The sequence below is a fragment of the Pinus tabuliformis genome, chromosome 6, assembly GCF_031772625.1.
Source record: "Pinus tabuliformis cultivar Carrire ecotype Pingquan chromosome 6, CPIR1, whole genome shotgun sequence".
Taxonomy (NCBI): Eukaryota; Viridiplantae; Streptophyta; class Pinopsida; order Pinales; family Pinaceae; genus Pinus; species Pinus tabuliformis.
The window spans coordinates 707,163,390-707,178,512 of NC_142292.1; the positions used below are offsets into that span (position 1 = coordinate 707,163,390).

A 15,123-nucleotide genomic window follows, 5' to 3' on the forward strand; every position below is an offset into this window, starting at 1 on the left:
AATATTTAATGCTAAATTATTATTAATATTAATATGAAAATGCATATTTGCATTATAAAATATTTAAATAATTCGCTTTTAATAGTGCTGAATAATTGGTTTTGAAATAAAAAACCCGGATTCCAACCATTTTTAATTGCCAAAGCTAAAGCGGTAGAGAAGGCCAACGTAAAATGCAGGACGGCAACAGCCAGGAATGCTCGGGCATTGGATTCGATTCCACCTTCTTGTGACGGACGTAGATTTCCACTATCTTTTTATGTCAGTGGAAACCAACCATCTAAACTTAAAAAAAAAATTGATGGAGTCCAACAAAAGCAATTATATATGTGTAAAGAGCTGTTAGTAATATTTAATGTTAAATTATTATTAATATTAATATGAGTATGAATAATTATATTATAAAATATTTAATATTATTATTTAAATGATTTAGGATTTCTTAATTTTGGTAACATTAAATATACCTTATGACTGTTGTTGCTCAGTTAATAAATAATTCTATAATGTTTACTTATTGTTATTGTTAGTAAATAATTCTATAATGTTTACTCATTATTCAATACTGGATAACCGGATAAATGATATTCACCATTGACACTAACTTAATTCTTAATCTGCACTCTGCATATTGTTCGCGGTTGACTCCCACTAGTTGGTGTTGCGTTAAGAATGGGTCCCAACTAAAGCAATCACATGTGGAGTTGTCTATAATACGGCGGAAGAAATTGAGGTTAAATCTTGATTTGTTGCAGTTAAAATGGTTTTTTAACTGCATATTTGGATTCAGCACCCTCGAAAACCCCTGGGACGCTTTCATTGTGTAGAAACAGTTATCAAACTTGCGATTCCAATAAATTCCTGCCAGATTTCGACCGAAAAACCGACCGGAAAAGCTTTCAAAAAATCGCGTTATAGACAACTGCATCACATTTGGGGAACAGCGATTTCCGCGGAGAAGATATGGAACTCTGCTCACTGGTCCGTGGCAATACTCAATAATACAGTGACAGGTGGAAATTCCAGGAACTTCATACTTGGGCCGTTCACATTAGTACCTTCTCTGAATTCAGTTGAAAATAATAATTTAATAATATGAGAAAAAGATTATAAATTTCGTTCAATTGCGACTTCGTTTGTTCAATGAACGGCTAAACTCAGAAATCCACCAGATTGATTTCAGTGCTGTTTTGTTTTCAATCTCACTTTCTTTGTGTTTGTGAGATCATTCACACAAAAATATTGAAGTGGAGCGCGCTTTCTCTATCTCTGCAAAACATCTTCGATCTGCTTCTTACCTCCAATGGCACACGTTACCTTGACCCCAGCTCGTGAAGCTACATCCTGCGCATCCTCCACATCCCACTCACTCGACAATAACAACAGATATGTCTATCAGGTTTTCATTAATCACCGCGGACCTGATGTGAAGAAAGGTCTCGCCAGCCATATTTATCATCGTCTTAAAGCCCTTGGAGTAGCAGCATTTTTGGACCAGCAAGAATTGCAACAAGGAGAGAACATGACTCCTCAAATCGAAGGGGCTATTCGAACAGCCTCGGTCCATCTCGCCATATTATCTCCCACATATGCCGAATCAAGCTGGTGCCTCAACGAACTCGTATTGATGTTGGAGTCCGGCGCTAAGATTATCCCGATTTTCTATAATGTCAGCCCTGGGGAACTTCGGCGGACGCAGGCCAGAGATGGGGTGTATGCTCGACTCCTGAGCATCCTCCAGTGTGTCTTTCTATGTGCGCGGGACGAAAGTGGAGGGTATGCTCGAGCCCTGCGGATGCTTGCAAAGAAGCCACGGCATGACTCCAACACTATTAACAGATGGAAGGATGCCCTTTTCTCTGTCGCAGAAATAAGCGGTTTTGAGCTCAACGCGTGTAACGGGTAAGGGCGCCTCCACTTCTTAGTTTTTTATTTGCTGGATTAACAGCAATATCATACTTACTAGTCATTTTATTGTGAATTAATATTATTCAGTGCCGACGAGGGGCAGCTCGTGGAGGAGGTCGTCCAAAAAGTTTTGCAAGAGGTTCGCAGGCCCCCTCTGGATGTAGCTAAATATCCAACTGGCCTGGGCAAAAATGTAAAAGGCTTGGATGATGTCATTGCAGCCGCGAAGGGGGAGCCTCGCATTGTGGCAATTGTGGGTCTTGGCGGCATTGGAAAAACGACTGTCGCCAAAGAAATTTTCAACCGTGAAAGGGAAAAATTCAATCGATCTTGTTTTTTATTTGATATCAGATCCAAATCTTTAGATTCCCTGCAGAGTAGCCTTCTTGAGGATTTGGGTGTACCAAATGTACAAATAAAGAATGTTGACGAAGGCAAATCCAAGATCAAAATGCATCTATCATCCTCTCAGCAGGCCCTTGTGGTTTTAGATGATGTGGATCATATTGATCAGCTGGATGCATTACTTTTTCCGCTTAAAGATGTCATTCATCCAAAGAGTTTGATTTTAGTTACGTCTCGCAATAAAGATGTCCTTAAAAGCTGGGGGATAATAGAGTCATCCATTTACACCATGCAAGGCCTCAGTCCAGAACACTCGGAAGAGCTCTTTTGCTTGCACGCTTTCGGTCAGCCCCATCCTGTAGTAGGATTTGTGGTAGTGGTTCAAAAGTTTTTGGAGGTATGCAACGGATTGCCATTATCTCTTAAAGTACTTGGGGCGCTTCTTCGTGGAGAAGATGATTTAGAGTACTGGAATGAACAATTGCACAAGACTTCGGAAATACTTCCCAGTGATATACAGAGAACACTTCAGATTAGTTATGATGCTCTGGATGAACAGGAGAAGCATATATTCTTAGACATCGCCTGTTTCTTCATAGGGGAAGATAAGGATACTGCCATAGGAGCATGGAGCGAATCTCGCTGGTCGGGACGGTCGGGTTTTTGGAAGCTGGAAAATAGGTGCTTGGTGGAGGTGGACTTGAAAAACTGCCTGAGAATGCACGACCACCTTAGAGATCTTGGCAGATATCTGGCGAAGGATTCAATATATCCGCGTCGACTTTGGCAACTGACGGAGGACGATCTTTATAATGTGTCTGAACAATCTTCTGTGAGTATTTTGAAGCTTTCGGCCGACTTTCTAAATAACGTTGTGTTATCAGTATTTTGAAGTTTTAAATTCTTAAAACCCTCCAATATGGTCAATCTTGTTTCAGGTGCGTGGAATTAGCATGGTTCATGGAAATGTCCCTGATCAATCTTTCGAAAACCTTTCTGGCATTTGCAACCTAAGTGACTTGCGGATCCTTAGGGCTGAAGGTTATTTTGTTGAACGCGTATTCAGCAGTAGAGAGCTACCGAAACTAATGTTTCTCCACTGGGAAAACTGTCCGAGCTCCTCGTTACCTTTCTCGCTTCCAATAAAGAATTTAAGAGTGTTACATATAGAGGGGAGACAACTGAAAACACTGTGGCAACATGAATCTCAGGTAGTTTTGTTGATTTATTTACACGTCTCTTTACTTTTTTCTTCAATTTGTAGAAGGTTGTTTGAACTTAAGAATTCCAGAGTGTCAAACCAACTGTATGTAAATGTTGCAGGCACCTTTGCAGTTAAGGAAATTGTATGTTGATGGTCCTCTTTCAGAGGTTCCAGAGTCCATTGGCAAGCTGAAGCACCTAGAAGAATTTGTCCTGTACAAGAGTGATCATGAAAGTTTGCCAAAGGAATTTGGTAATATGCATTCCCTGAAACATCTCAGCTTCTACCATTGTTATAAGATGAAGTTGATGCCACAGTCAATTGGGAACTTGACGGGCCTTGAAACGCTTCACCTGATGAACTGCTCCAGCCTGCAGATGCTCCCGGACTCGGTTGGGAACCTGACGGGCCTCCAAAGCCTTCACGTGAGAGAGTGCGAAAGTCTGCAGATGCTCCCGGACTCGGTTGGGAACCTGACCGGCCTCCAAAGCCTTGACCTGGGAATATGCTCCAGTCTGCGGACGCTCCCGGACTCGGTTGGGAACCTGACGGGCCTCCAGAGCCTTCACTTGGGCCGGTGCTCCAGTCTGCAGATGCTCCCGGACTCGGTTGGGAACCTGACGGGCCTCCAGAGCCTTCACTTGGGCTGGTGCTCCAGTCTGCAGATGCTCCCGGACTCGGTTGGGAACCTGACGGGCCTCCAGAGCCTTCACTTGGGCTGGTGCTCCAGGTCGCAGATGCTCCCGGACTCGGTTGGGAACCTGACGGGCCTCCAGAGCCTTGACTTGGACTGGTGCTCCAAGCTGCAGATGCTCCCGGACTCGGTTGGGAACCTGACGGGCCTCCAGAGCCTTGACTTGCACTGGTGCTTCAGTCTGCAGATGCTCCCGGACTCGGTTGGGAACCTGACCGGCCTCCAGAGCCTTGACTTGCACTGGTGCTCCAGTCTGCAGATGCTCCCGGACTCGGTTGGGAACCTGACGGGCCTCCAGAGCCTTGACTTGGGCTGGTGCTCCAGTCTGCAGAGGCTCCCGGACTCGGTTGGGAACCTGATGGGCATCCAGCGCCTTGACTTGGGCTCGTGCTTCAGTCTGCAGACGCTCCCGGACTCGGTTGGGAACCTGACGGGCCTCCAGAGCCTTGACTTGGGCTCGTGCTCCAGTCTGCAGACGCTCCCGGACTCGGTTGGGAACCTGACGGGCCTCCAGAGCCTTGACTTGGGCTCGTGCTCCAGTCTGCAGACGCTCCCGGACTCGGTTGGGAACCTGACGGGCCTCCAGAGCCTTGAATTGCGCTGGTGCTCCAGTCTGCAGAGGCTCCCGGACTCGGTTGGGAACCTGACGGCCCTCCAGAGCCTTGAATTGCGCTCGTGCTCCACTCTGCAGAGGCTCCCGGACTCGGTTGGGAACCTGATGGGCCTCCAGAGCCTTCACTTGGGCTCGTGCTCCAGTCTGCAGATGCTCCCGGACTCGGTTGGGAACCTGACGGGCCTCCGGAGCCTTGACTTGGGCTGGTGCTCCAGTCTGCAGATGCTCCCGGACTCGGTTGGGAACCTGACGGCCCTCAAACGTCTTCTGTTGAGGAGGTGTTCCAAATTACAGATGTTGCCCAATGTGGAGCATTTGAGCTCGTTGGAGAAACTTGATGTGTTCGAATGTCCCAACCTGCAATGGAGTGAGGGAGTAGTCGAGCAGCTGCGCCAACGACTGGGAGAAGACTTCGTGGAAGGGAGAGAAGACTGAGGAAGAGAGCTTTGAAGGATACTCTGATGAAGAAGAGAATTCTGAGGAAGAAGCATACCCTGAGGAAGAAGCGAATTGTGAGGAAGTAGCAAGCGAAGAAAGCATGGAAGGATACCCCGAGGAGGAAGCAAGCGAAGAAAGGTAGTAAAATATGAAAGCATTTCATAATTACAGTATGGGTAAGTGGCCACAGTGCTCACTGCAGGTTGCACAGAGGTTTAAAGGCATGTAACAAGTAAGCTTTAAAGGCATGTAATAACAAGCCTGCAAGATTTGTTTTATTAATTAGGTGTGTAAAATAGTGAGACATATTTACGTCATGTCCCTAATCTCTTTCAGTGGCGTGGCGTCTGATTTGTTTCATAGTATTATCCTCTTCCTTAGGAAATAAGACGTCTTATGGAAATGTATTACAGGCTAATTTACATTATATTGATGTTTTTAACTGAACATTCTAAACTGAAGGAATATTGGTGCTTTTGAGCAGAACTTTGATCTCATTGCACACAAACTTTAACTGAAACAAACTATTTGTGTTTGCGTTTTCAAGCCATTTTAAAAATGTGTGCAGCTTTGTTTCTGGAAATTAAAGTTGATTAAGAACTTTTTGCAATGTTGAGAATAATTTAAATATAACATCAAAATGTCTCTTGCAACACACATTACACTAAATAGCATTCTGAGTTATGTTTCTTGCAATACATTACTTTAAACAGCAATACATTACTTTACATAGGAATATTCTGCGTTAAATATTAACATTTTGAGTTAGGTCTCTTGCCATACATTATTTTAAATAGAAATATTATGAGTTATGATAGGGTTTTCACTATTTTTTTCAAATAATGAAAAGATTTTGAAAGTGTATTTTAAAATTCTTTTAAATATCTCATGTTTAGGTTTATTTTTAATTGATTTATATGTTTAATAATATATTATAAAGTAAAATAATTTCCATAATACAATTTTTTAATTTTATAAAATTTAAATTATATTTAAAAAATTTCATTATGTATTTTAAATCTACATTAATAGGCATTCCTTTACGGGGCTGCATTGGACACATCTAGCAAATTAAAGAGACTTATTTTCGTCATCTTCCCTTCAATAATAACTTGACACATGGATGCTAGCCCATGAGCATGATGATCGAAGAATTTGTCGGATTATGCTTCAATGGGAGATACTATACGTAGACCCTATGCGTTGCAGCAAGGCTACAACATGGCCTGCTCAAAGCCACCAAATGCCAGAAACTACTATTGGAAATATCTCTGGAAACAACCTTCTGAGTACAAATGCCCCCCCTTCCAGCTCGTGCTTGCACTTACAAAGGACCGATTTTCTAAAGCAACGGGTCCTTCTTCTTAACAACAATAACAACAAAAGGGTGTGCCCATTTCGCATGCTTTGCACTTACGTTATAAGAGGCTCATGAGACCTGTTAACAATGGTTGAAATAGAAGAGTCCCATGGCCTCAAAAAAAAAAATGAGACTTCTCAAGCCCTGTGCGACAAGAAGACGAGGACAACGAGGATGAAGAGGAGGATAATATGTATTTCACTACTTGGCGAGCCTAACCCACCAGGCATACTTGGATCTGAGCGAGCATTACATCCAATAATACAAGATGGGCATTGACCCCGCTGTGACAAAGGACTCTCTCTACTTGTTCTATTGGGTTTAGGGGGGTTGGATGTGAACTGGGTTGAATTTAGTTTGGTGAGAGGTGGATTAATTTATGATGGGTATAACTCCCACTTCCTCACCCTTAAACCCTAGCAGTGATATTATTCCTTGGATGTTCTGCCATGTTGTGTAGCAAATGGAGATGAGGTTGTGTGTGTGATGTTTGTTGTTATATATTCTTGTATGACATTTGTCGTGAATGAATCACCATCTTTGAAACCCTTCAAAGCAGGCTCTTAATTCACCCATTTATGAAGAGTTGTTCTTTGCACACATAATCAGAGGATTGTCTACTAATTAATGATTTTCTTGCTATATAAGGTGAAAGCAAGTGTGCTCTTATATATGGTCAAATTAATGAACCACTTGGTGCTCGTGCACTTGTTGGGCTTACAGGATTGACTGTTGTAGAGCATTTTTGAGACGTCGAAGGCCAAGATGTGTTACTCTTCATTGACAACATTTTCCATTTTACACAAGTATGATTGACATTGTATTTGATATAATGATTGTCTCTATTTTAGTTATTTGGGGAATTTTAGTTTTAAAAAATTGTCACAAACTTTTACAATCTTGTTATGTCATTCAAGAACCATTGTATTTAAATATCACCATCACAAACTAACAGTTTTACAAAGGATTAGCTATGTCCTAATGAATTTGACATCAACGCTGACATTCGCATAACAAGAAATTGTTTTCATCTTATTTTGTTTAACAAGAAAACTCTCAAGTGTCTGCTTTGCTGGGACATATTCCTTCAACTGTTGAGAACATTTCGCGGGCCTCCACTACATTATTATATGTGACAAGCAAACAATAAGAATTTGTGTTATCTGTGAGAAGCAAACAAAAAGCATATGTGTTATCTGTGACAAGAAAACAAAAAGTAATATGTGTTCAATGAATAAAGTTCTTTAGTGGTTAAAAATGACAAATAATTTTTGCATACTCTTAACTCAGGAGATTGAAGCCCTTGAAGTGCCCGCCATCCATATTACAGAAACAATAAACGGTGCAGAACCACAAACCCACACATTGGGTTTTAAAGGCAATGAAAATAACTTGATAAAGCCAACAATAAAAGAGGATACCATTGGTTCACCATCTAATCCACCTGATCCAATTGCTCTAGGAGGCTTGCGCTCTAGCATTAATTCAGAGATGCTTGATGTAGAACCCTCTGCCTCAATTAAAGATTCAATGTTTGTTGTGGTCAAGAGAAAGCCACATAAACGTGGGAGAAAGCATGCAAATGGTCGTGAAGAGCCTATGAATCACGTTGAGGTTGAGCGACAAAGGCACCAGAAATTGAACCAGAAATTTAATGAGCTTCCTACCATGGTTCATAATGTGTCAAAATTGGAAAAAGATTCTCTACTCGGTGATGTTGTTGCTTATATCAAAGCACTATGTTCCAAACAACAAGATTTGGAGTCTGAGAAGGTTGAATTGTAGGTTTAAATTGACACCATAAAGAAGGAATTATTGATGAATTTTTTGAAGTTGGTAGGTAAAGAAACAAAAGATATTTCATGCATTGACCTTAAAGGTTTTAACGAGGGGAAATTCCTTGGCTTGAATTTAGAAGTCTGCATTGTTGATCGGGAGGTGATAATAAGAATTCAATGTACTAAACATAACCATCCTATTGCACGATTGATGACAACACTGGAAGAACTTAATTTGGAAGTCCTCCATGCAAGTATTTCTACTATGAAGGATTCTTTAATTATCCATTCAATGTTAAAATGACCATAGGTTTGTACATGGAAGGCCACCTTCATTATTTCATGCTTTCTAAGAAAGTAACTAAATCTTTGAATTAAGTAGTGGAATATCACTACAATATTGAGAATTTTCCTTTGTGTGCTTCATTGTGAATTATGTTTCAAACAAGGAATGGTGATGGTGTCCTCCAACACCATTTTCCTAATGAAAACACCATTTTGTAATATAATTCAAGATTTTTTTATAGAATTAAAGGATAAGGACGGTTTACAATATCATAGCTTAATGTTGCTTATTCACTCAAGCAACTTATTATAACATGTATTTTATTCTTAAAGTGACAAATTATGGTGCAAAGAACATTGTGGTGGTCTTTCCAAAACAAAGTTGACTTCAAAAGAGTTATTATGAAATAGTCCCCTCATTTTTATCATGTGAAAAACAACTCCAGACGGCCACAATGTATCGCCAAGGTGGTTTTACAAAGGAAACATTGCAAACACAATTCAAAAGCAAAAATGTCTTTTCTATGGACTATTCGTTTTCAAAGCCGGGATCTGAAAATTTCTTGACTTTGTAGAGTTATAATTGTTGGACAAACATGGTGGTAGTTTTTCTTCTTTGTAAATAATTTTATTTGCTTTGGTCACAAATTGGTAAATGTTTTACATGCATATGCATGCATCACATTTGTTTTTTTTTTTTATCCATATCCTTGTGATAAAGCAACCGAGATTTCCTTTAGTTCATAAATCTTCTTAATGCAAAGAAATTACGATCTATTCTTGACTGTGTGCAGGTAATGAACTACTCAAGGGTTATTTTAGAATTTGCATTGGTCTCAACATGATGTTGGTAATTTTTCCTATCTTTTCCCATTATCTAAATATAAAATTAGGCTTAGTCCTAGGCATTTCAAGGAATGTTATCCTTTGTAAGGATATAAAGTATCCAATTTTGTAACTTATTTTAATCATTGAATAGTATTGATTTATAGCTTAGTGTGATTGTAGTATATATTATAGCTAAGGAATTTTGTTCACAATTTTAATGTTCTGGTCAGTGTCCATGAAATCGGATTTCAAAGAAGTTGGAAGTAAGCTAAACCCTAACTCTGTTTTGTAAAAATGTTCTTGAATATTTATCATAGTATCCTTTGATTTTTTCTTATTTTCCCATTTTTAAATTATTACTCGTAGACTCTTCTTGTAATAACTACTCCGCGAAAACAGAATGTGAATGAATCCATGATAGGAGAAACTCTATCAAGAGGTTTCTTTATCATAAATGTTAACCAAGGGAACTGTGGTGCCTAATGTATCAACACATATGTTCATAATTTAAATGCTTGAATACTAGGTTCTTGGGTTCATATGGTACTAATGTTGAGATTGCAATGAGGCTATAAATAGAAACGATAACTTGGCAAGTTGGGATTTATGCAACTACTTTCAAATTGTACTATGAAATTAGTCTCTTCAACTAGATTATTAATAATAAATAATCCCTAGGGATGCTTATTTAGAATAATACTCCTTTTTAATGAATAGCATACTGAGAATTATTAAAATGCGTTATAACTGTAGAATTAAAAGACTAGCCTCTCATTTAATAAGAATGTGCAAATATCGTATACCAAAAAACTTGAGTGATTCCATGTGACATTGGGTCATTGTGAGATTTTCTTGGCATAAACTTCTAAGTAATTATGATTGCATGGTCACATGATGTTGTGGATTTTACCTTTTAAATGATCAATTAAGCACATCTACTTGTTTAATAGCCCATCCAAGACAAAACAATTTTACCCATCCAGAAGTAGATCTCGGGGTGCATGTCCCTAGATGGACTTGCTAGTATTTTTTTTATTTCTCCATCTCCTTATGGGATCGTGCAAAATGCATGTGTATCTGCTCTCTCCATCTCCTTATGGACTCGAGAAAAATGCATGTAAGCATTAGCATTCATTGTTTTCCATAAAAATATAGTAAACTAGTCAAATAAATGAAATGCGAGCGTGTAGTGGTTGACTTACCATTCACAAAATTCAAAGTGCAGTAAAATTCAAATGTGAAGGAGAAAGAGTCAGATTCGGAAGCAAACAATCAAATTTGAAGTGGTCATAGCACTGAAAAAGGCTTAAAAATAGAGAAGTAGAGTTGGAGCTTGTACATCTAGAGGAGGATTTTCAAAGATGAAACTTTTCAAGTGCAAAATCATGGGAATGAATCTTTGGCAATCCTGAGAAAAACAGGCCCAAGAGATTAATCAAATAACATAGTTACCGATCAAACGAGAACTATTACCTCAAAATGGGTACTCGAGCCAAAAAATCCAAAAAAAACATGAAAAAACAACCCCAAAATAAAAAGTGTTGCTTTTGCATCTATTTTTTTTTCAGAGTAAATTTTCAATATTTTTTAAAAATAACAGTAAAAAACAATAAAATCCATTTTGTTTGGTGCAAAAAACACCTTGAAATTGAAAAGTGTTGCTGCCTGAATAACGTCTTTTTTGCAAGGTACATTTTCAATATTTTTTAATAATGACGTTAAAATTAAAATGTTGTGACTCTGAAAGACTTTAAATTTCCAATGATTTTCAAGCATGACATTAAAGATAAAATATCACATCTCTGAAAAGCCTTAAAATTCCAACGATTTTTAAGCATGACAATAAATTTAAAATATCACTGCTTTGAAAAAACTTAAAATTCCAACAATTTTCAAGCATGATGCTAAAAAAAAAAATTATAACTGTTTTCAACCATAACATTAAAGATAAAATATCACAACTTAGAAAAACATTAAAATCTTGACAAATTTTCAACCATAGAATTAAAACCAAAGATTATGACTACAAAACAATCTTAAGTATTCAAAATATTTCAAGCATGACATTATGAAAAAAAAATTATGACTAGAAAAACTTTAAAAATGAAGCCCTGAATGAAAAAGTTATTATACCAAGAGTATTTTTTTTAAATGCTAAATGTATAGCAATTTTAAAATCTTAGCCTAAGACAACTTGATGCATTGCAATTTTTTTTTAAAATCAACTACCAAATTGACACGCAGTGTAGGTCAGCTCAACCCATTGTAATGAAAACTTAAAGACCAACCATGAAATTAACACATTGTGGCGCTGACTCGATTCATTATAACAAAAACTTTAAAATCATCTAACAAATTGCACATTATGGGATCGGGTTGCTAGACGAGCATTGCCATGGACCTTAGAATACCTACATATATATATATCTATATATATATATATATATAAGAAAACAAAATTCAAATATTGAAAAAAAAAACAAGTAATAAAACATTAAAAACGTGACAAAAAAAATCAAATATAAAAAATATATAGTAATGACATAAAAAAAAAAAAAACTGTAAAATGTAAAAAAAATTAAACATACCATGTAAAATTTAAAAGAAAAAAGAAAAAAAGAAAAAAAAAGAGTAAAATAAAATAAAAACCAAATAAAAAATAAGGAAAAAAAAATTACAAAAATTAAATACAACATCAAAAAAATTTAAAAACTTCACCCAAAAAAAAATAAAAAATCCCCGACCACCCGAGGCCCAAATGGCCAGGGGTGGCAAGGGGACGATTCATGACAAAATATCATAAAATATATAATAAAAAAAATAGAATTAACTGTAAAAATGAAAAATTTAAATAAAAATAAATAAATATAAAAAAAAATACAAATAGAAAAAAAGTTAAATATATATATATATATAATTAAAAAAAAAAAAAAAAAAAAAAAAAAATCAATTTTATTTTTAAAGTTAAAAAAATAAATAAAAACATCATTTAAAAAAAGTTAAATAATTACCAAAAAATTAAATTAAATTAAAAAAAAAAAACAATTAAAAACAATAAAATTAAAAAAATGACAAAAAAAAAAAAAAAAACCTATAAAAAGGTAAAAACAAACAAACAAACAAACCAAAATTAACTCGCAAAGACTATATATATATATAACGAAAAAAAACAAAAAATATCAAAAAATAAATTAAAAAATGATTTTTTTTTAAATATATAATTAAAAAAAAAACAAATTAATAATATATATATATATATATATATATATATATATATATATTAAACAAACAAAAAATAAAAACCTCATTAGGAAAAAAAAAACTTAAAATAATTACCAAAAGAAATTAAAATTAAAAAAAATCAATTAAAATTAAAAATTAAAAATATTTAAATAAACAAAACAAAACAAAAAATAAAATAAAAATTTAAGAATTGTTTTTTAAAGTTAAAATTATAAAAATAAAGAAATAACATAAAATAAAAAAAAAATAATAGAAATAAAAAAAAAAAAAAATTGTAAAAAAAAAAAAATTGATTTTTTTTTTCAAAACAATTAAAAAAAAATCAAAACGTTTAAAAAAAATAAAATTAAATAATATCAAAAAAGAAAAATTAAAAAATACATATTTAAAAATAATAAATTAAAAAAAAATATAAAAAAATAAAAATAAAAAAGATGAATAAAAAAAAACAATTAAAAAAAATAAAAATATTAAAATAAAAATATTAAAAGAAAACAATTAAAAAAATATAAAAAAATAACCTCCCCCTTAGCTCTGCCTCAGCCCCTCTCCCCTCCCGCTCCTCCCCTCCCCACCGCACCCTCTCCCCTCTCCCTGAGGCCCTCACCTCTCCCATCCCCTACCCGCCTCGGCCCTCTCCTCTTCCCTCCCCTGCCTCCCTGACCCGTCCCACTCCCGTCCCGCCACCCCCCTCCCTCACCCTCCTCCCCTCCCAACCTGGTCCTCCCCACCTACCCAGACCCCCAGCCTGCGGCCTCTTGGCCGCTGGCTGGGGGTCCGAGCAGGCGGGGAGGGTCGGGTTGGGAGGGGAGGGGGGTGAGGGTAGAGGGTTGGGGACGAGAAATGGGAGGATCGGAGGGGAGGGAAGGGGTGGGGTGTGTGGGCGGGCGGGCGAGCGAAGGGGTGGGGGCACAGGGTGTGAGGGGGGAGGGAGGTTATGCTTTATATATATATATATTTTATATTTATTTTTTAATTATTATTATTATTTTATTTTTTATGTTTTTTAATATTTTTTTAATTGTTTTTTTTAATATTTTTTTAAGTGATTTTTTTTTTAAATTGTTTTTTAAAATATTTTATTTATTTATTTATTGTAATCGTTTTTTAATAATTATTATTATTATTATTATTTTGTTAAAATTTAAATGTTTTTAAATTTTGATTTTATTTATTTTTAAATGTTTTGAATTTTTTTTTTTAATATATAGAGTTTTTTTTTTTAATTGTTTTGATTTTTTTTTCCCAATTTTGTTTTTTTTTTTTTTTTTTTTTTATTTTTTTGTTATATTCTTTTATGTTATTTCTTTATTTTTATAATTTCAATTTTTTTTTTTTTTTTTTGAAAGTCTTAAATTTTTATTTTATTTTTAATTTTTAATTTTGTTTATTTAAATTATATATTTAAATTTTTTTTAATTGATTTTTTTTTAAATTCTTTTTCCTTAATTTTTTTATTTTTATTTTTATTATTTTTGTTAATTATTTTAAGTTTTTTGTTTCTAACGAGGTTTTTATTTTTTATTTGTTTTTTTAACTTAAAAAATTGTTTTTAGATTTGTTGAGGAATCTTCGGTGAAAATCACATAGAAAAACTTTTGTCGACGCGTTTCGAACCAGCCAGTGTGGTTCATCGTCAGGACAAGTGGAATGAGCAGATCTTACTAAGCACATTAAATAGATAGGGCAGTGAATCCCATGACTTAATGGTTAACAACCAACAGCTAGAATTGACTGGATAACGGCTAGATTGACTCACATAAAGGGTCAATTAATATTAATATATATATATATATATATATTTTTTTTTTCTTTTCTTTTTCATTTTATTATTTTAATTAATTAATTATTATTATTATTATTTTTTAATTATTTTAATTTTTTTTTTTGGTTCTTAATATTAAAATTAAAATGTAAGGGACAATGTTAGAATTAATATATAAACGCTGTAAATATATTAATGAATATAAATTAAAATGAATTAAATTAAAAGTTTATGTAAAATAAATTAATTTCAAAAATATATTACTTAGTAATAAATAAAAAATGGAGTAATAGTTAATTATATTATAGTGTTATAATATTAAAATAAAAATAGTAAATTAGCTTTGAATTATAAAATAGATTAGTTCTAAATTTATTTTATGTGAATTAAAAATAAAATTAATAGACCAAGAGTTTAGTTAAAAAATATTAGTTAGTAATAAATAGAAATGGTTAATAATAAAAAATATATATATATTTATGAATATTCGCCCAAGAAATATTATAATATTAAAAAATTTTAAATTAGAATATTAGTTTAAGAAGAAGAAGAAGAAGAAGAAGAAGGAGGAGGAGGAGGAGGAGGAATAGTTTAAATTAATAATTGAAATTAGTAAATTTATAAATAAATCAAGTTTAAATAAGAAATCACAAAAAAAAAAA

General features: G+C 34.9%; 1 protein-coding gene and 1 pseudogene across 1 annotated transcript; both read left to right on the plus strand.

The window, feature by feature from the left end:
* The first annotated feature begins 1,303 nt into the window (after positions 1-1,303).
* On the plus strand, positions 1,304-5,614 carry LOC149260640 (disease resistance protein RML1A-like). Its single transcript, XM_089420924.1, has 4 exons — positions 1,304-1,902; positions 1,996-3,085; positions 3,192-3,464; positions 3,577-5,614. Exons 1-4 carry the CDS (start codon positions 1,304-1,306, stop codon positions 5,197-5,199), a joined length of 3,585 nt encoding a protein of 1,194 aa, XP_089277050.1. The 3' UTR covers positions 5,200-5,614.
* Positions 5,615-7,819: 2,205 nt separating this feature from the next.
* Positions 7,820-8,718, plus strand: LOC149260641 (transcription factor MYC2-like; annotated as a pseudogene).
* Positions 8,719-15,123: the final 6,405 nt, after the last annotated feature.

Excerpts from the sequence above, each read along its gene's own strand:
- LOC149260640 (XM_089420924.1), top strand. The coding sequence starts at position 1,304 with ATGGCACACGTTACCTTGACCCCAGCTCGTGAAGCTACATCCTGCGCA. Across the intron at positions 1,903-1,995 it reads GAGCTCAACGCGTGTAACGG|TGCCGACGAGGGGCAGCTCG; the intron begins GTAAGGGCGCCT and ends AATATTATTCAG. Across the intron at positions 3,465-3,576 it reads TGTGGCAACATGAATCTCAG|GCACCTTTGCAGTTAAGGAA; the intron begins GTAGTTTTGTTG and ends TAAATGTTGCAG.